Raw genomic sequence first — 22,051 nt, forward strand, 5'->3', positions numbered from 1 at the left:
CAGCCACTTGGTAGCTATCGTTAGTTCAAATAAACCTGAATTGTGTACTAATATTAAAAGTGCAACAGTAAACCATAAAGCAAAACCACCATAATGATGTCGGTGAAGAATTTAGGAACGACCGCCCAGTCAGAGGGTTCTCGGTTGAACGTAAACGCGCACCGGACAGTCCTTGCACTTTGAAACCCACGCCCATCGTGACGTGTGGCACCGCATGAAATGGAGTGAAAAGAGCGTGTCCCCTTAAAATCAGAGGTTTCCAGCGCTGGACGTGTATAGGAGGCTACCATGGACGTTCATCGGATCCATGTATGAACTCTAACTCTGAGCTCCTCTCAACTTTGCCAGGTCTAATGTTTTCTTACCAAGTGACACCAGCGAGAGAATGCGGTTGCTCACTTACACAAGTTTGTTCTGGTTTATGCTCAAGTCAGGTATGTTACCCACGGGATGTGTTAATTGCAATGCCAAGCGCCTCTTGCAATTTTGGAACACAATAGCTAACCTACCTAAATTATTTGTAATAACATCATTGTACTAATTGTTTGTTTAACGATCTAACAATATTTGGAGAGGAAGAGAAGCTCAGGGTGGGTAATTGATGGCCAGTAGCCTACCATACAGTGCAGGCAATGATACTTGGTTATTTGTTAATGGAAAAAACATTTGGGGGTCATCCGTTGAACCCGTTATAGTAGCAAACTTTTCGGTACTATTTTGTAACATTTCCTACTGCGTCTTTACGCACGGTTTGGAACGTTTGTTGTGTGAACGCAAAATATTTTTTCACACCAGCTTGTGGATGTGAAGAGAACCAGACGGGCTTGATTTCAGATGGAAACGAATTGTTCGAAAATGTTTCATAAATAAGGGTAAACTACCCGTAGATTGAACCTGATGTGTATATTATGGTGTATTTGTTTTGTTTGAGAGTAGATTGCGGGTAGTTCAACATATGAATGTGTTTTGCTCACAAATACAGGAGTTTAATGCTAATAGAAGTGCGCTGTGCTACATATGAAATATTTCTGTCTGCCTGGCAAGAATGTTGTTTGATTTATCCCTGGAAGCTGGTTTGACTGATTTAGTGGAGAAATCCCCATGTACAGTGACATTACATTTTGCCTACTGTCTGCCATTTACTAACAGTTTAAGATGTACCCAAGCAGAACTCCAGAATATGTGACATTTGGATTGGGTATTGGCTACTGTTGCACACTGGATGACGGAAAGGGGGATACCTAGTCAGTTTTATAACTGAATGCATTCAACTGAAATGTGTCTTGCGCATTTAACCCAACCCCTCTTAATCAGAGAGTTGCGGGGGGCTGCCATAATCGACATCCATGTCTTCGGCACCCAGGGAACAAAGCAGTACTGATTGTGCAGTCATTCTTGTTCTCTTTCTTTGAGTCACTACTCAACTGATGATGGATTTAGTTGCTCTCTGTGTCGTAGTTGGTAGAAAGTGAATAGTCTGCATTTTGATTTTATTCAGGTCCATTTTCAAGTTGAATAAGGTCTGACAGGGCTTTCTTACACTCGTGATGAAAAATCGTATTTGCATCTACCATGTTGTAATATCTGATGATCTGTCAGGGGAGCACATTCTTCAACATGCACAGTGCATCAGGTAAATGTTTCTTTCCGTGTCTGCCGGTGCCAAGGTATATGGTTTTGGTGAATTACAACGCATACTTTATGATTATATGACTTAACCACAGTAATTGCAGCTACAGATAAGTAATTCAGGAATCTTGTCAACTCTAATAAGCCACTTTCACATTATCACCATTATCTATTCATCAACAGTGGTGTAAAGTACTTAAGTAAATGTACAGATACCCCAAAAACTACTTATTTTTGGGGTATCTGTACTTTACTTTACATATTTTTGACTACTTTTACTTCACTACATTACTTAAGAAAATATTGTACTTTTTACATTTTTCTATGACACCCAAAAGTACTTGTTACATTTTGAATGCTTGGCTGGACAGGAAAATATTTCAATTCACACACTTATCAACTGAACATCCCTGGTCATCCATATTGCCTAAACACATGCTTCGTTTGTAAATGATGTTTAAATGTTGGAGTGTGCCTGTTGCTTTCCATAAAAAAAGGTGCCATCTGGTTTGCTTAATGTAAGGAATTTGAAATGATTAATACTTTTGATACATAAGTATATTTTAAACCAAATACTTTTACTCAAGTAGAATTTTACTGGGTGACTTTTACTTGAGTCATTTTCTATTAAGGTATCTTTACTTTTACTCAAGTATGACAGTTGGGTACTTTTTCCGCCACTGTCCATCAATAAGATTGTCCCTTAATTTCTTAATCAGCTATGAATCATATTATGAAAAGGTATGCCTACATGCATTCACCTAAAAGGGTTCTTCTTCTAGTCCCCATAGAAGACCCCTTTGAAGAACCCTTTTTGGTTCCAATTAGAACCCTTTTTGGTTCCAATTAGAACTTAATGGGTTCTGGTATTTAATGGCGCCAAAGGAGATGGCTGCCGTTTTACAATCCCGTAACCAATTGTGCTATTGTGTTTTCTTTTTTCTTTTCGTTATTTGTAACTTATTTTGAACATAATGTTTCTGCCACCGTGTCTTATGACCAAAAAGAGCTTCTTGATATCAGGGCAACGATTACTCACCCTGTACTGGAGGAATTCTTCTTCAATGAGTCGGACGGGAAGGATTTACACCAGACACCCGACAAGGCCCTCATCCCCGTCATTTGCAGGAGGAAAAAATGAAGATATCGTGGACGACGGTCCGGGTGCCTTGTAAGGATCCGTCGCTGAGAGGGTAATCTACCTTTACCATCGGTCTTATTAGCCAATGTTCAATCAATCGATAATAAAATAGACGAACTACGAGCACGTATATCCTACCAACGGGACATTACAAATTGTAATATCTTATGTTTCACCGAGTCGTGGCTGAACGACGATGTGATTAACATACAGCTGGTGGGTTTTAAGCATTTTCATCAGGATAGAACAGCGGCTGGTAAGACAAGAGGTGGCGGTCTATGTTTATTTGTTTGCTGTTGCATGAAATCTAAGGAAGTCTCGAGGGTTTGTTCGCCTGAGGTAGAGTATCTCATGATAAGCTGTAGACCACACTATTTACCAAGAGTTTATCTGTATTTTTCGTAGCTGTCGATATACCACCGCAGACCAATGCTGGCACTAAGACCGCACTCAATGAGCTGTATACGGCCATAAGCAAACAGGAAAACGCTCATCCAGAGGTGGCACTCCTAGTGGATGGGGACTTTAATGCAGGGAAACAAATCAGTTATACCTAATTTCTATCAGCTTGTTAAATGTGCAACTAGAGGGAAAAAAAATCTAGACCAGCTTTACTCCACACAGAAACGTGTACAAAGCTCTCCCTCGCCCTCCATTTGGCAAATCTGACCACAATTCTATCCTCGTGATTCCTGCTTTCAAGCAAAAACTAAAGCAGGATGCACCAGTGACTTGGTCAATAAGAAAGTGGTCAGATGATCAGATGCTAAGCTACAGGACTGTTTTCCTAGCACAGACTGGAATATGTTCCAGGACTCTTCTGATGGCATTGAGGAGTACACCACATCCGTCACTGGCTTCATTAATAAGTGCATCGATGACGTCATCCCCATAGTGACCATACGTACATACCCCAACCAGAAGCCATGGATTACAGGCAACATCCGCACTGAGTTTAAAGGTAGAGCTGCCGCTTTCAAGGAGCGGGACTCTAACCCAGAATCCTATAAGAAATCCCGCTATGCCCTCCGACGTACCATCAAACTGGCATACAGGACTAAGATTGAATCGTACTACACCGACTCTGGCGCTCGTCGGATCTGGCAGGGCAAACTATTACAGACTACAAAGGGAAGCACAGCCACAAGCTGCCCAGTGACACGAACCTACCAGACAAGCTAAATTACTTCTATGCTCGCTTTGAGGCAAGTAGCACTGAAACATGTATGACAGCACCAGCTGTTCTGGATGACTGTGTGATCACGCTGTCCGTAGCCAATATAAGTAAGACGTTTAAACAGGTCAACATTCACAAGTCCACAGGGCCAGATGGATTACCAGGACGTGTACGCAATACCATAGTGCCCTCAAAGCTCATCACTAAGCTAAGGACCCTGGGACTAAACACCTCGCTCTGAAACTGGATACTGGACTTCCTGACGGGCCGCCCCCAGGTGGTGAGTGTAGGGAACACATCCGCCACGCTGATCCTCAACACGGGGGCCCCTCAGGGGTGTGTGCTCAGTCTCCTCCTGTCTCCTCCCTGTTCACTCATGACTGCATGGCCAGGCACAACTCCAACACCATCATCAAGTTTGCCGATGACACAACTGTTGTAGGCCTGATTACCGACAATGATGAGATAGCCCATAGGGAGGAGGTCAGAGACGTGGTTGTGTGGTGCCAGGACAACAACCTCCCCCTCAACGTGATCAAGACAAAGGAGATGATTGTGGACTACAGGAAAAGGAGGACCGAGCTTGCCCCCATTCTCAGCGACAGGGCTGTAGTGGAACCGGTTGAGAGCTTCAAGTTCCTTGGTGTCCACATCACCAGCAAACTATCATGGTCCAAACACACTAAGACAGTCGAGAAGAGATGGCAAGACAAAGCCTATTCCCCCTCAGGAGACTGAAAAGATTTGGCATGGGTCCTCAGATCTTCAAAAGGTTCTACAGCTGCACCATCGAGAGCATCCTGAGTGGTATGGCAACTGCTCAGCCTCCGACCGCAAGGCACTACAGAGGGTAGTTCGAATGGCCCAGTACATCACTGGGGCCAAGCTTCCTGCCATCCAGGACCCCTATATCAGGCATTGTCAGAGGATGGCCATAAAAATTGTCAAAGACTCCAGCCACCCTAGTCATAGACTGATCTCTCTACTACCGTATGGCAAGCTGTACCGGAGCGCCAAGTCTAGGTCCAAAATGCTTCTTAATAGCTTCTACCCCCCCAAAGCCATAAGACTCCTGAACCACTGATCAAAGTGCTACCCAGACCCCTCTCTTACGCTGCTGCTACTCTGTTTATAATCTGCGTATAGTCACTTTAACTCTACCTACATGTACATATTACCTCAACTAACCGGTGCCCCAGCACATTGACTCTGTACCGGTACACCCTGTATATAGCCTTGCTTGTTATTTTACTGCTGCTGTTTAATTATTTGTTACTTTTTTTTTCTTTTATCTATTTTTTACTTAGTACTTAAAAAATGCTTCTTAACTTAAAGCATTGTTGGTTAAGGGCTTGTAAGTAAGCATTCCACTGTAATGTCTACACCTGTTGTATTCAGCGCATGCCACAAATGTTGATTTATGTAGAACCCTTTCCCCAGAGGGTTCTACATGTAACCCAAAATAGTTCTACCTGGAACCAAAAAGGGTTATCTTATGGGTACAGCCGAATAACCTTTTTTTGGAACCCTTTTTTTCTATGAGTGTAGTAGAGTTTGGACATATCAGCACATATATTTCTGAACTGTTTGGTAGTATTACCATGCCATATGTCCTCTGTACAGTATATTTCATTGTCCATGGTGTAACAGGCACGTACTGCACACCGATTAGTATCACCTCTCTAGTCAGTATGTATTACACCGGTGCTGGCTTGTCTCGTTAGTAGGAAGGTGTTTCACCTGTGCTGGCCCAGGTGCTTTTTAAGAGTGGCTGGCCCAGTACTCCAGGTATCTTGATAGATTCGATGGGTTAACACTTTTAGTTGGCGCTCCCTATTTAGATTCCTAGACAATCTGTTATCTGATTTCCCTGACTTAGTTTTGCTCTACCTTTTTGGTTTGCTTCCTGTCTTTAAGTTTGGCCTGGGCTTTTCTTTTGTTTACCTCATCTTGGGCAAATTTAGTGGCTGCTCATGGTGGGTCTCTTTTTTATTTTATTTTGTATTTTTCAATTTTTTTTAATCTTTTTTTTTAAGGTCCAGTTTTTGTTGCTCGTCAACTTTCATTGGACCCCCGTCATAAGTGTCTTTCAGATCCCTTTCTAAACCCCCATCTGTTTTGGTTGTTGGTCCACTGACTTTTAGTTCATTCATCTTTTTGAGTGACTTTTTTTTGGTTTTCTTGCTGGGGAATGTAACAATGGGTATACCAGTGTCTCACTTTATACTTTTGTATTGTACTTTGCAATTCATGCAGGTAAGTCAATAAAGAACAGATTTGGAATGACAACCTGTGTTCCTCCTGTATGTTGTAGGGCTGGCTCTGCAGATCCAGTGTTATCAGTGTGAAGAGGTCACTCAAAATGACTGCTCCACACCTGAGTTCATCGTTAACTGCACTATCAACGTTCAGGACATGTGCCAGAAGGAGGTATTAGTGACAGAAGACGGTAAGCCAAATGTGATATGAATTTACTTGACTTAAACCCTTCTACTCTGTGAGGAACATACAATACGTCTTCCTATCTGAGAAAGAGTTGTTTTGGTGGTTTGTTGTTGCTGACGAATGTGTTGATCTTTCCGCAAGGTGCCTTCTATCTGTAATGTGTACAAACATTATACATAAATAGGTGGATATACGCTCTGTCTTGAATAATAAATGAATGCATCCAAATGAACATCCACCTGCTGCTGGACAGCCAACTTCTATCGTCTACTGGGTTCACAGACCTGGGATCAGTAGAGTTTGAATTAGCCCACGGTTAGTCAATGGTTTTGATGAAAGGCGAAATTATTGCAGTGCAGCATTAAATCAGTATTCAAAATCATAGTCAGTTAACCATAATGACTGTGACGAATGTGAAATTATAATATTAAAACATTCATCAGAGCCATTATGGCCAAGTCAGAGTTGTAATCTCAACTAATACACATGATCCTTTGTATTGTTTAATTTGTGTGGTTTTTATAGCTTTGAACAAAAACATTCACAAAAACTAAGTAGTGAGTAGAAGGGAAATCATGTTTAACCTTTTCAAGTGTGAGTTCCAAATTACTCTAACGGTCGCCCCAGCGTTATTTTTTTTATATATATGTGCGTGATGTCAATGCACTCACTGTTCCAAAATGTGATTGTTATACAATAGGACAGTTAACCCGCACTGCCTTCAAACCAAGGTACGCTGCCTGCTAATTATCTATGTTTCAACTAGTCAATTTCAAATAATTTTCTAACAGTTTGAATTGAGGTGTGTTCCGCCTCATTAATTCACATAACAAATAGCCCATTTCACTGTTGCGGACCATTTATTTGATGCTTTACTGAGCTGGACAAACTTCTCTCTTCAACGATAGCCCAAGTATCTCTCCAGTGTTTCCAAAGATCAAGTATGAAGGCAATGCGCATCTCCAGTCAAAATAGGCCTTGCACAAACTTTTTCCACCGGGACATTTTCTGGATGGCGCCCACATTGCCTTCATTGTTTTCCTTACAAACTGGACTTTGGACGTGTGGTTCTACCAAAGTAAGAGGCTTATTTTCTGTATTTCGTGTTGTTTCTATAGTAGCACACCAAATGTATGTATGGATCATAATGTATTTTCTGTTTAATTAATGTGTTTTCAAGTACTGGTGACAGATCATGCATTCCAGTTCTTACATAGATTGTAATGGACACGTGTGTGTGTGTGTGATACTTTTTTGAAAGTTGTACTGATTATGATGAGTTAATACTAAGCTATGTGTGGCGCCATGTTTGTTGACATTATACAATGCATTCTGGTTGTCACGTAAGCATTGGTCAGACCAAAGATGTTATTACAAGGGATAGTTCACTTGACTGACATATGGTGTATTGAAGACAACTGGGAACTCGGTAAAATACTAGGTCAAATCATGACGTCAGTGATCTTCAGGTCGGAAAGTCGGAGCTCTAGATAGAGGCTTGGGTTGGATGACCGTTCAATACAACTTTTCAGTCAGACCTAGTTTTTCAGATTTCCCAGTTGTCGTGAACCCACAGAAGTCAGATTTCCCAGTTCTGAACGCGGCATCAGTCTAACTTTGGCACCTCAGAGTTACCAGCTTAGACCCTCCTTTATTTTATTTAGCATATAAACTTCTCCTGTGTTTGCCCCCCATTTATTGATAGAAGATTTATCATAGTAATATTTCCTGCATCATATCCCTCCACAATACCTTCCCCCATGGACTTGAACACCCCCCACATATGAAATGAATCCCCCTAAAATGGTTTCATCCCTGTTTTAGCTTTTGCGCTACGGTTAGGCAGTAGGCTTGTATTTGGTCTGATGTTCCGAGGTAAAGTTTTATTTGCTTTGTGATTTGTCAACGTTAAATGACTTGTCAAGTCCGTCTGGATTACTGCAACTCGCTCTTGGCTAGGCTCCCTGCCTGTGCCATTAAACCCCTACAACTCATCCAGAATGCCGCAGCCCGTCTGGTGTTCAACCTTCCCAAGTTCTCTCACGTCACCCCGCTCCTCCGCTCTCTCCACTGGCTTCCAGTTGAAGCTCGCATCCGCTACAAGACCATGGTGATTGCCTACGGAGCTGTGAAGGGAACGGCACCTCCATACCTTCAGGCTCTGATCAGGCCCTACACCCAAACAAGGGCACTGCGTTCATCCACCTCTGGCCTGCTGGCCCCCCCTACCTCTGAGGAAGCACAGTTCCCGCTCAGCCCAGTCAAAACTGTTCGCTGCTCTGGCACGCCAATGGTGGAACAAGCTCCCTCACGACGCCAGGACAGCGGAGTCAATCACCACCTTCCGGAGACACCTGAAACCCCACTTCTTTAAGGAATACCTAGGATAGGATAAAGTAATCTTTCTAACCCCCCCCTTAAAAGATTTAGATGCACTATTGTAAAGTGGTTGTTCCACTGGATATCATAAGGTGAATGCACCAATTTGTAAGTCGCTGGATAAGAGCGTCTGCTAAATGACTTAAATGTAATGTAAATGTAATGTGCTCTGGTTCTTTAATACACTGCAACAAGTACATTGAAGATTTGTATTATGCTGAAAAGTGGCTAAACTAAGTTCACATTGTTCAGGCAATGGGCACAGCCATCTTTGACTTTTTATTTGTGTCTTAAAGTGAATTCTGGGATTAGGGAGTTTTCGCCAAGTCCAACATAAACAAACGTGGCTGCCATTATAAAGAATGTATGTGCTGTTAGCTTAGCTGACGCATCTCTTTTCTAAACAAAATATTTTCCCCTTGTGCTCACCAGAGATGTGGTACATTGTAAACAAGTCTAGCTGTCAGGTCGCAAACTTTGTCTTTTTTTTTGTCAGCGCAACCTGTTATTTAGACTGGTTTATGGAATGAATTTAGCTGTGGATATGTTCTGTGTGATGTTTGGATTATGAAGTTCACATTTATCTTATACAATAAAGGGTGAACTTGAGGACAAAGTTGTGAAGACTTTTATTTCCCATCAGTACAAAACATTTTAGATGCTTTTCAGACAACAATGCTGTTTAGGCGTGTATGTTGCATCATACGTTCTGTTGCTACTGTTCCAATTGCATAATTGTGATCGTATGCTGCAGGGACCAGTCAACAATGATCACAAATATGTGATCTTATGCGTCAAAGGGTTAACAGTGAAAATAATCAAATAAAATGTTATTCGTATACACGTGTAGGCTAACAGTGAAATGCTTCCTTACGAGCCAGTCCCAACAATGCAGAGTGAAACAAAATAGAGAAATAAGTAATAACCCTTTCTAAAACAATTAGTAATACACAATGACTAACTCTGCTATATACACGGGATACCAGTACTGAGTTGCTGTGCAGGTGTACGAGGTAATTGAGGTAGATGTGTACATATACATTGGGGGGGGTAAAAAGTATTTGATCCCCTGCTGATTTTGTACGTTTGCCCACTGACAAAGGATCAGTCTATAATTTTAATGGTAGGTTTATTTGAACAGTGAGAGACTGAATAACAACAAAAATATCCAGAAAAATGCATGTCAGAAATCTTAAATTGATTTGCATTTTAATTTGGTAAATAATTATATGACCCCCTCTCAATCAGAAAGATTTCTGGCTCCCAGGTGTCTTTTATACAGGTAACGAGCTGAGATTAGGAGCACACTCTTAAAGGGAGTGCTCCTAACCGCAGCTTGTTACCTGTAAAAAAAAAAAGACACCTGTCCACAGAAGCAATCAATCAATCAGATTCCAAACTCTCCACCATGGCCAAGACCAAAGAGCTCTCCAAGGATGTCAGGGACGAGATTGTAGACCTACACAAGGCTGGAATGGGCTACAAGACCATCGCCAAGCAGCTTGGTGAGAAGGTGACAACATTTTGGTGCGATTATTCGCAAATGGAAGAAACACAAATGAACTGTAGATATCCCTCGGCCTGGGGCTCCATGCAAGATCTCACCTCGTGGAGTTGCAATGATCATGAGAACGTTGAGGAATCAGCCCAGAACTACACGGGAGGATCTTGTCAATGATCTCAAGGCAGCTGGGACCGTAGTCACCAAGAAAACAATTGGTAACACACTACGCCGTGAAGGACTGAAATCCTGCAGCGCCCGCAAGGTCCCCCTGCTCAAGAAGGCACATATACATGCCCATCTGAAGTTTGCCAATGAACATCTGAATGATTCAGAGGACAACTGGGTGACAGTGTTGTGGTCAGATGAGACCAAAATGGAGCTCTTTGACATCAACTCAACTCGCCGTGTTTGGAGGAGGAATGCCGCCTATGACCCCAAGAACACTATCTCCACCGTCACATGGAGGTGGAAACATTCTTTGGGGGTGTTTTTCTGCAAAGGGGACAGGACACATTCACCGCATCAAAGGAAGGGGCCATGTACTGTCAAATCTTGGGTGAGAACCTCCTTCCCTCAGCCAGGGCATTGAAAATGGGTCGTGAATGGATATTCCAGCATGACTATGACCCAAAACACACGGCCAAGGCAACAAAGGAGTGGCTCAAGAAGAAGCAAGAAGAAGCACATTAAGGTCCTGGAGTGGCCTAGCCAGTCTCCAGACCTTAATCCCATAGAAAATCTGTGGAGGGAGCTGAAGGTTCGAGTTGCCACACGTCAGCCTCGAAACCTTAATGACTTGGAGAAGATCTGCAAAGAGGAGTGGGACAAAATCCCTCCTGAGATGTGTGCCAACCTGATGGCCAACTACAAGAAACGTCTGACCTCTGTGATTGCCAACAAGGATTTTGCCACCAAGTACTAAGTCATGTTTTGCAGAGGGGTCAAATACTTATTTCCCTCATTAAAATGCTAATCTTTTTATAACATTTTTGACATGCGTTTTTCTGGAATTTTTTGTTCTGTCTCTCACTGTTCAAATAAACCTACTATTAAAATTACAGACTGATCATTTCTTTGTAAGTGGGCAAACATACAAAATCAGCAGGGGATCAAATACTTTTTCCCCCACTGTAACCAGGAATGAAGTGACTAGGCAACATGGTAGATAATAAACAGTACCAGCAGCGTATGTGGTGAGTAAACAAGGGTCAGTGCAGATAACCAAATAGCTATACAGACTAACTATTTTGCAGCAGTCTTATGGCTTCGGGATAGAAGCTGTTCAGGGTCCTGTTGGTTCCAGACTTGGTGCATCGGTACCGATTGCCATGCATAGAGACCCATTTGTGTCCCGTGTGGCTCAGTTGGTAGAGCATGGTGTTTGCAACGCCAGGGTTGTGGGTTCGATTCCCACGGGGGACCAGTACGGAGAAAAAAATGTATGAAATGTATGCGTTCACTACTGTAAGTCGCTCTGGATAAGAGCGTCTGCTAAATGACTAAAATGTAAATTTGTGGCTGGAGTCTTTGGCAATTTCTAGGGCCTTCCTCTGAAACTGCCTGGTATAGAGGTCCAGGACAGCAGGGAGCTCGGACCCAGTAATGTACTGAGCCGTGCGCACAACCCTCTATAGCGCTTGAAAGGGGTTCAACTTGGGGTCATGATAGGGGCTGTACCAAATGTTTGATGTATTATAATAATTGATTATGCTTATGTTGTATTAATAGAAGGGGAGGGGTTATAAGACACTCCTTGCATTTATAGGGTCCAAGACTACAGATATATATATGAGGTTTAATATTGTTCCACAGTACTTTTCTAGTCTCTCTGCCTATTATGAAGAAACTGTCTGAAAAATGTGTGACTGTGAAGACAGAACTCTGCAGGGGAGTGTAAGCGATTAGTCAGACATTCCACTGTAAATCAACTTGGACATTCACTGCTAAGCTTTTAGATAGCTACATAAACAAGCGGTTTAGTGTTGAGTAGGCATGGTTTTGGTCTCATAAGTAGAAGATAATGACGTAGGCAGTGACATCACTAGGGCTGGACTTCGGGTTTAATAAAATAACTTGGGACCTTTTCTTTGATGCAGAACTTTCTTGGCAACATGTGATGTGTTCCTGTTTTCAACATCTGTATGCAGTTGCATTATTAAAGGTTTTTGAATGATTTAATTGAAGATATTGTCATAATGCTAATTTCACCAATGAGCCAATGATTGACAACGAACAAGGAAACGAACCCCAACACGCTTTGTGATCGGATGCCAAGCAGTTGACATACTGGCTGTTGATGCAGCCTGTCAAGATGCTCTCAGTGAAGATGCTCTCAGTGAAGATGCTCTCAGTGAAGATGCTCTCAGTGAAGATGCTCTCAGTGAAGATGCTCTCAATGGTGCAGGTGTTTAACTTTTTGAGGATCTGCGGGCCCATGCCAAATCTTTTAAGCCTCCTGAGGGGGAAGAGGTGTGGTCGTGCCCTCTTCAAGACTGTGTTTGGGGGGGTGTGTGGACCATGAGAGAGTGATGTGATGTGGACACCGAGGAACTTGAAGCTTCCACTCCATTACAGCCCCGTCAATGTCAATGTGAGTGGGGGCGTGCTTGGCCCTCAGTTCCCGTTTTTTTTGTGTAGCTGTTGCAACTAGAACATCTCATTTGTGCATCAGGTGGTTCAAATGCTTTGACTGAGTATTATAAACCTTGGCAATTTAAAAAATATATATATTTCAAGTAAAAATATTTGTTGAAGTTAAAACGGAACCATGTTACGGTATTCAAAATTTAAACCACAGAGACCAAAGAACTGGTTACAGGGCACACAACGTGTTAAGAGAACATTATCTTCATGCAATGCAAACCAGATGGTATTTTTATTCAAGGACTTCCAACGTTTTATTGCTTTGTTGTTTGCCCCCTTTGTACACCTATCCGTGTACAAAGTAATTTACTGTATAACATAAATATCTGGTCATGGTCCCAGTCTTCTGAGCCACCTTGAGGCTTCATTTTATTTGATAAAAAATATGCAGTACCAGTCAAAAGTTTGGCCAAAAGTTTCTTTTATTTTCACTATTTTCTACTTTGTAGAATAATTGTGAAGATTTCAAAACTATGAAATAAAACATATGGAATCATGTAGTAACCAAAAAAGTGTTAAACAATGATCGGCTGTTTTCTCTTTGCTTATTTGAGCTGTTCTTGCCATAATATGGACTTGGTCTTTTATCAAATAGCCCTATCTTCTGTATACCAGCCCTACCTTGTCACAACACAACTGATTAGCTCAAAGGCATTAAGAAGGAAAGAAATTCCACAAATGAACTTTTAACAAGGCACACCAGTTAATTGAAATTCATTCCAGGTGACTACCTCATGAAGCTGGTTGAGAGAATGCCAAGAGTGTGCAAAGCTGTCAAGGCAAAGGGTGGCTACTTTGAAGAATCTCAAAAAAAATATATTGATTTGTTTAACACTTTTTGGTTACTACATGATTTCATACAGTATGTTATTTCATAATTTTGTCTTCACTGTTATTCTACAATGTACAAATAAACAAAAACTTGAATGAGTAGGTGTCAACTTTTGACTGTGTGCTTTTTAATTTTTTAAATATTTAACTAGGCAAGTCCGTTAAACAAATTCTTATTTACATTGATGGCCTACAAAAAGGCTTCCTGCGGGGACAGGGGCTGGGCAAATTTTTGTGGGGACAAAACCCACCATGACAAGAGACAACACTACATAGCCCTAAGACAACAACACAGCATGGTAGCAACACAACATGACATCAATATGGTAGCAACACAACATGGCAGCAGCACAACATGGTAGCAGCACAAAACATGGTACAAACATTATTGGGCACAGACAACAGCACAAAGGGCAAGAAGGTAGAGACAGCAATACATCATGTGAAGCAGCCACAGCTGTCAGTAAGTGTCCATGATTGAGTCTTTGAATGAAGAGATTGAGAAAACTGTCCAGTTTGAGTGTTTGCAGCTCGTTTCAGTCACTAGCTTTAGCGAACGGAAAAGAGCGGCCCAGGAATGTGTGTACTTTGGGGACCTTTAACAGAATGTTACTGGCAGAACAGGTGTTGTAGGAGGATGAGGGCTGCAGTAGATATCCCAAATATGGGGGAGCATCAACCAAGTGGGTCTTGCGACAGGTATACAGAGATGACCAGTTTACAGAGGAGTATAGAGTGCAGTGATGTGTCCTATAAGGGGCATTGGTGGACAATCTGATGGCCGAATGGTAAAGAACATCTAGCTGTTTGAGAGCACCCTTGAGAGCACCCTTACCTACCAATCTATAAATTATGTCTCCATAATCTAGCATGGGTAGAATGGTCATCTGAATCCAGGTTAGTTTGGCAGCTGGGGTGAAAGAGGAGCAATTTATGATAAATCTAGACTTTATCCTGCAGCTTTGATATGTGCTGAGAGCAGGACAGTGTACCATCTAGCCATATTCCAAAGTATTTGTATCAGGTGACTACCTCAAGCTCTAAACCCTCAGAGGTAGTAATCACATCTTTAAAGACTTTAAAGAAGAAAAGGTCTAAACCATCTTACCAAGATGTTTTTTGGGGGTCAAGTTTAAGGAGCTCCTTTAGCACCTCGGACTCAGTGACCACCTGCAGAGAGAAACTTTGTAGTGGGGCAGGGGAAAAAAGGTATCATGTTTCAGGGAAGACCCAAATGCAGACAAGTCAAAATTACAAAAGTTTATTACTAGAACAGGGGGCAGGCAAAACGACAGGTCAAGGGCAGGCAGAGGTCAGTAATCCAGGGTGGTGTGACAAGGTACAGAAACGGCAGTCAGGGTTAGGGCAGGCAGAATGGTCAAAGCCAGGAAAACTAGAAACAGTCAGGAGCAAGGGGAAAAACTGGAACGCTTGACTAACAAAACGAACTGGCAACAGACAGAACACAGGTATAAATACGCTGGGGAAGATGGGCGAGACCTGGAGGGGGGTGAAACATATCAGGGTATGACAGTACTCCTCTGCCCCCTCCCTCTAGGGGCGCCACCTGGTGTCCTACCTTGGGTCATACCTGGTTGACCGGGGTGCAGGCGTTGGAAATCAGTGATGAGGCCTGGGGCCAGATGTCCCTAGCAGGAACCCAGCACCTCTCCTCCGGGCCATAACCCTCCGTCAACCAGGTACTGCAATCCCCTGCCCAGAGATTGAACCTTCAGGTGACAAAGGGCTGTGAGACATGGGTTTGATCCTAGACATATGAAAAGTGGGATGTATACAGAGGGTACGGGGCAACAGAAGACAAAGAGCAGTGGGGCTAATGATCTTGGAGATTGGGAAAGGGCCGATTAAACCTGGGGGAATGTTTGCGGGACTCCACCCGGAGGGCCAGATCTCAGGTGGACAGCCATACGCTCTGCCCGAGATGATACAGGGGAGCCGGGGTCCGGTGGCAGTCTGTTTCTCGTTGATACCTGGAGATACCTGGATACCGGGCTCTCTCCCAGGCACGACGACAGCGGCGGACAAACATCTGGCCCGACGGTATGCCAACCTCTTGCTCCGGGAAGAGCGGGGGCTGATAACCCAGGGAACACTCAAAGGGCGTGGCAGAGCAAGGAAGGGTGTTCCGGGCATATTCAACCTAGACTAGTTGCTGGCTTCAGGTGGTGGGGTTGGCAGAGACCAGGCAGCGAAGAGTTGTCTCCAGGTCTTGGTTGGCTTGCTCCGACTGGCCGTTGGACTTGGGGTGGAACCCGGAGGACAGGCTGGCCGATGACCCAATGAGTGTGCAGAATGCCTTCCAGAACCGGTACAAGAACTGAGGACCCCGTTCAGAGACCATGTCCACTGGAAGTCCATGGATCTGGAAGATGTGCTGCACCATGAGCTGGGCCGTCCCTTTGGCAGAGGGTAGCTTGGAGAGAGGAATGAAGTGGACAGCTTTGGAAAACAGGTCCACTACTGTCAGGATGGCGGTGTTGCCATCAAACGGGGGAATACCCATGACAAAGTCCATGGATATGTGATACCAGGGACTGTGAGGAACAGACTGAGGTTGAAGGAGACCAGCCGGGGAGTCTTGTTCTGCGCACAGATCGTGCATGCCGCGACGAACACTAATGCGTCAGAAACCATGGTAGGCCACCAAAAGTGTTGTCGCACAAAGGCCAGGGTCCGACGGGAGCCCGGGTGGCAGGCAAGCTTGGAGGAGTGGGCCCACTCCAGAACCGAGGAGCGTACAGCGTCATGAACAAACATCCGGTTAATAGGGCCCCCCACCCCCCAGGGTTTGGCTGGGAATGCTGCGTCTCACGAACAGGCTTCCCTATTCCCCAGCCGCTATAGCGGCGTGACAGTGCATCCGGCTTGACATTCTTGGATCCCGGTCGGTATGAGAGGGAGAAGTTGAATCGGGTGGCAAGCTTGACGCTTGGCGGTACAGTGATATTCCAGGTTCTTGTGGTCTGTCCACACAATGAATGGATGTTCTGCCCCCTCCAGCCAGTGCCTCCACTCCTCCAACGCCATCTTCACTGCAAGAAGCTCACAATTCCCTGCATTGTAGTTCCACTCTGTGGCAATGGGAGAAGGCGGCGCAGGGATGTAACTTGAGGTCCAGGGCAGAACACTGGGACAGGACAGCCCCCACTTCAACATCCGAAGCATTGGCCTCCACCACAAACTGGCGGGACGGGTCAGGATGAACCAAGATGAGAGCTGTCGTGAAATGGTGTTTGAGATCCTGGAACTTCCGGTCAGCAGCTGGGGACCACTTGAACAGAAGCTTGGGAGAGGTGAGGGGCAGACGGGGAAGCCAGGGTTCTCTAATCCCAGATAAAGTGGTGATAGAAGTTGACGAATCCCAGGAAACCTTGCAGTTGCACTCTGGATGTAGGCTGGGGCCAATCCACCACCGCTCTCACCTTCCTGGGAGCCATCTGTACACTCCCTGCAGTGATGATGTAACCCAGGAAGGGGATGATGGAGCGATGGAATTTGCACTTCTCTGCTTTCACAAAAAGCTGGTTCTCCAGGAGGCGTTGGAGAACCTGTTGGACGTGGAGCACGTGTTCGGAGAAAGCGAGGATGTCGTAGAGGTAAACAAAAACGAACTGGGTCAAATTGCATGACGAGATACTCGTAGTGACCACTGGCCATGTTGAAGGAAGTCTTCCACTCATCCCCTTCCCATGTTCGCACTAGGTGGTAGGTGTTCCGTGGGTCCAACTTGGAGAACACGATGGCCCCCTGGAGCGGCTTGAAGGCCGAGGACAAGAGTGGTAGAGTAGCGGTTCTTCACCGTGATATCGTTGAGGTCCCGGTAGTCGATGCACGAGTGCAGGGTTTTGTCCTTTTCCACAAAGAAGAACCCTGTGCCGGTGGGGGAGGCAGAAGAACAATGAACCCTGCAACTAGGGAGTCCTCAGTGTAGGTCTCCATAGCCTTGGTCTCCGGACCCGACAGAGAGTCCAGTCGTCCCCGGGGCGGAGTGGTGCCTGGGAGAAGGTCGATCCTGCAGTCATAGGGTCGGTGCGGCGGAGGCGAAGTGGCCTGGGCCTTACTAAACACCTCCCAGAGTTCCTGGAGAATCCCAATACCACGGGAACTGGAACTGGATTGTGGCCACAATGACCAGTAGTCCCGCAATACAGGCAACTCTTTGTGTGACGCCTGTATAGCCGTTCGGCTGGGGACAGTCTAGCTCTGTCTAGTTGCATCGGCTCGGGAAGTGGTACTTCGGAGACTCTCGGGGGAACTCGGGTAGCCTCGGATTCTCTCAAATGTAGACATCGGGGACTTCCGGGATGCCTCTGAGGTGAGGTGGAATACTTGGGTGGGCGAGGGGGACAGGAATCGGACCTCTTCTACTTCCTATCTTCCCGTAGCCGCCCACCGATCCGGATGGTCAAGGCAATGAGTGAGTCGAGATCCGTCGGCAGTTCCCGGGCTGCGAGCACGTTCTTAACTTACATCTAGACGTTCCGCTAGCGGAACACCTGCTCCAATATCCAATGATGGGCGTGGCGCGAAATACAAACTCCTCTAAAATACAAAAACTTCAATTTTTCAAACATCACAGCATTTTAAAGATAAGACTCTCCTTTATCTAACCACACTGTCCGATTTCAAAAAGGCTCTACAACGAAAGCAAAACATTAGATTATGTCAGCAGAGTACCAAGCCAGAAATAATCAGACACCCATTTTTCAAGCTAGCATATAATGTCACAAAAACCCAGAAGACAGCTAAATGCAACACTAACCTTTGATGATCTTCATCAGATGACAACCCTAGGATATTATGTTATACAATACATGCATGTTTTGTTCAATCAAGTTCATATTTATATCAAAAACCAGCTTTTTACATTAGCATGTGACGTTCAGAACTAGCATACCCCCCGCAAACTTCCGGGGAATTCGCTAACATTTTACTAAATTACTCACGATAAACGTTCACAAAAAGCATAACAATTATTTTAAGAATTATAGATACAGAACTCCTCTATGCACTCGATATGTCCGATTTTAAAATAGCTTTTGGTGAAAGCACATTTTGCAATATTCTAAGTACATAGCCCAGGCGTCACGGGCTAGCTATTTAGACACCCGGCAAGTTTAGCACTCACCAATATCAGCTTTACTATTATAAAAGTTTCATTACCTTTTGTTGTCTTCGTCAGAATGCACTCCCAGGACTGCTACTTCAATAACAAATGTTGGTTTGGTCCAAAATAATCCATCGTTATATCCGAATAGCGGCGTTTTGTTCGTGCGTCCCAGACTCTATCTGAAATGGTAAATCAGGGTCGAGCGCATGGCGCAATTCGTGACAAAAAAAATCTAAATATTCCATTACCGTACTTCGAAGCATGTCAACCGCTGTTTAAAATCCATTTTTATGCAATTTTTCTCGTAAAAAAGCGATAATATTCCGACCGGGAATCTCCTTTTAGCTAAACTGAGGAAAGTAAACAAAGCTTTCGGTCGACGCGGGCACGAGCCTGAGTCTTACAGTACTGTAACCAGCCACTACCCAAACGCGCTACTTTTTTTCAGCCAGAGCCTGCAAAGCCACGATTCAGCTTTTTGCCGCCTTCTGAGACCCTATGGCAGCCGTAGGAAGTGTCACGGGACAGCTAAGATCCTCACTCTTCAATAAACAGAGACAAGAAGAACGACACCTTGTCAGACAGGCCACTTCCTGCCTGAAACCTTGTCAGGTTTTTGCCTGCCAAATGAGTTCTGTTATACTCACAGACACCATTCAAACAGTTTTAGAAACTTTGGAGTGTTTTCTATCCATATGTAATAAGTATATGCATATTCTAGTTACTGGGTAGGAGTGGTAACCAGATTAAATCTGGTATGTTTTTTATCCAGCCGTGAAAATACTGCCCCCTAGCCATAACAGGTTAACTTCCTCCGACAATCCGTTTTAAGGATCATGTTGAACAGGGATTCTTGGTACCAGGTACTCTCAGCAGCCAACGTGCGGAAATCCACCACATAGACTGCCACACTGTGGGAGTCTTGCTGGAGTAACTTCCGGGCAGCCTCTCTACCGGACAACGGAGAATCAAAAACATTCACCTCAGCCGCGAACTCCTCCAGACTGAAGCACACGGCAGACTGTTGTTTCCACACTGCTGTAGCCCAGATGAGAACCCTCCCGGTCATCAGCATGATGAGGTATGCTATCTTCGAGCGGTCCGAGGGGAAGGAGGGCTGCAGCTCGATGAGGGAACCCTGAGAAACGCCCGACAGGTTCCTGACTCTCCAGTGATGTGTTCTGGGGGAGCTAAGCGGGGTTCTTAGGAAGCCGGGGTGGCCGGGAGAGATGCGCTTATGACAGCTGGGTTACTGAGGGGCTGGGAGGTTACAGTCATGGTAGACTGCCTAACAGACAACCCATGGAATTGCTCCAGCAATTTATTCAACGTGCGGTCATGGCATTCTGCCAAGGTCTGGAAACCTTCCATAAGACAACGAAGCAACTCCTCGTGCCTTCCAATGGTGGCTCCTTGGGAGGAGGTGTCGTTGTGGAGCTGGTCCGAGTTTCCTGGGTCTGCCATGGCCAGTTCGTACCATCACAACTCAGGATTAGACCCAGATGCAGACAGTTCAAATAACCAACGTTTATTATTAAACGGGGCAGGCAGAGTCCGTAAGATACAAAGTGGCAGGTATGGTCAGGGAAGGCAGAGGTCAGTAATCCAGGGCAGTGTCAAAAGGTACAGAACGGCAGGGTCAGGGCAGGCAGAATGATCAAAACCAGGATAACTAGAAAACAGGGGCTCAAGAAAACAGGAGTAAGAAAAACACACTGGTATGCTTGACAAGACGGACTGGCAACAGACAGAGAACACAGGTATAAATACACAGGGGATAATGGGGAAGATGGGCGACACCTGGAGGGGGGTAGAGACATGCACAAGACAAGTGAAACAGATCAGGGTGTGACACTAATCTCTTTTGACCTAAATTGAGTATTGAATTTCATGGCCTCTAATGGCACATTTTAAAAGTATCCAATAAAATAAGGGGATATACTGTACCTATGTTATGCAAGGAAAAGTCAGTTATAAATTATTTTGTCTTGGTTAATTAAGTGCTGCTTGTCATCTAGTAGGCTTTGATAAAATGTCAAATCCCCGACCGATGTGGAAATTCAGTAACAGTTACAGTGCCTTCAGAAAGTATTCCTACCTCTTGACTTATTCCACATTTTGTTGTATCACAGCCTAAATTCAAAATGGGCTGAATCTTTTTTCACCCGTCTACACACAATACCCTATAATGACAATGTAGAATTTTTAGCAAATGTATTGAAAAGGAAATGCAGAAACATCTAATTTACATATGTATTCACACCCCTGAGTCAATACATGTTAGAATCCCCTTTGGCAACAATTACAGCTCTCTTTCTGGGTAAGTCTCTAAGAGCTTTGCACACCTGGATTGTACAATATTTGCACATTATTCTTTTAAAATTTCTGTCAAGTTGGTTGTTGATCATTTCTAGACAGCCATTTTCAAGTCTTGCCATAGATTTTCAAGCATATCTAAGTCAAAACTGTAACTCTGCCAATCAGGAACACTGTTTTCTTGGTAAGCAACTCCAGTGTAGATTTGGCATTGTGTTTTAGGTTATTGTCCTGCTGAAAGGTAAATTCTTATCCCAGTGTCTGGTGGAAAGCAGACTGAACCAGGTTTTCCTCTAGGATTTTGCCTGTGCTAAACTCTCTTGCGTTTTTATTTTATTATCCTGAAAAACTCCTCAGTCCTTAACGATTACAAGCATACCAATAACATGTTGCAGCCACCACTATGCTGAAAATATGGAGAGTAATACTGAGTAATATGTTTGGGGCTAATCCAATACAACACTTTGTATTCAGGACAAAAAGTGAATTGCTTTGCCACATTTTGTGGAGTTCTACGTTAGGATGCGTGTTCTGGAATATTTTTATTCTGTAAAGACTTCCTTCTTTTCACTCTGTCAATTAGGTTATTATGGTTGAGTAACTATGTTGTCTATCCATCCTCAGTTTTCTCCTATCAGTCATTAAACTCTGTTTTTAAAGTCTCCATTAGCATCATGGTGAAATTCCTGAGCGGTTTCCTTCCTCTTCAGCCACATAACAAAATAAAGGAAAAGGGGCAGGGAAAGAAGTAAGAACCTATATTAAATAGAAAAAAAATAAATGAAATAGTACTGAGGACAATAAGACCTAAACCAGATTCCAAGATGACTCCAACACAATTTTTTTTGCTGTTAT

At 44.0% G+C, this 22,051-nt stretch overlaps 1 protein-coding gene across 1 annotated transcript in view; it reads left to right on the forward strand.

The window, feature by feature from the left end:
* Positions 1-234: 234 nt before the first annotated feature.
* Positions 235-22,051, forward strand: part of LOC106581664 (ly6/PLAUR domain-containing protein 1) — a 59,913-nt gene continuing 38,096 nt past the window's right edge. The window contains exons 1-2 of the mRNA XM_014163865.2: positions 235-434; positions 6,262-6,396. Of these exons, the coding sequence (XP_014019340.1) occupies positions 386-434; positions 6,262-6,396 (184 nt within the window). The 5' untranslated portion in view covers positions 235-385. The remainder of the gene's footprint in view (positions 435-6,261; positions 6,397-22,051) is intronic.

This window comes from Salmo salar, chromosome ssa21 (genome assembly GCF_905237065.1).
Source record: "Salmo salar chromosome ssa21, Ssal_v3.1, whole genome shotgun sequence".
NCBI lineage: Eukaryota > Metazoa > Chordata > Actinopteri > Salmoniformes > Salmonidae > Salmo > Salmo salar.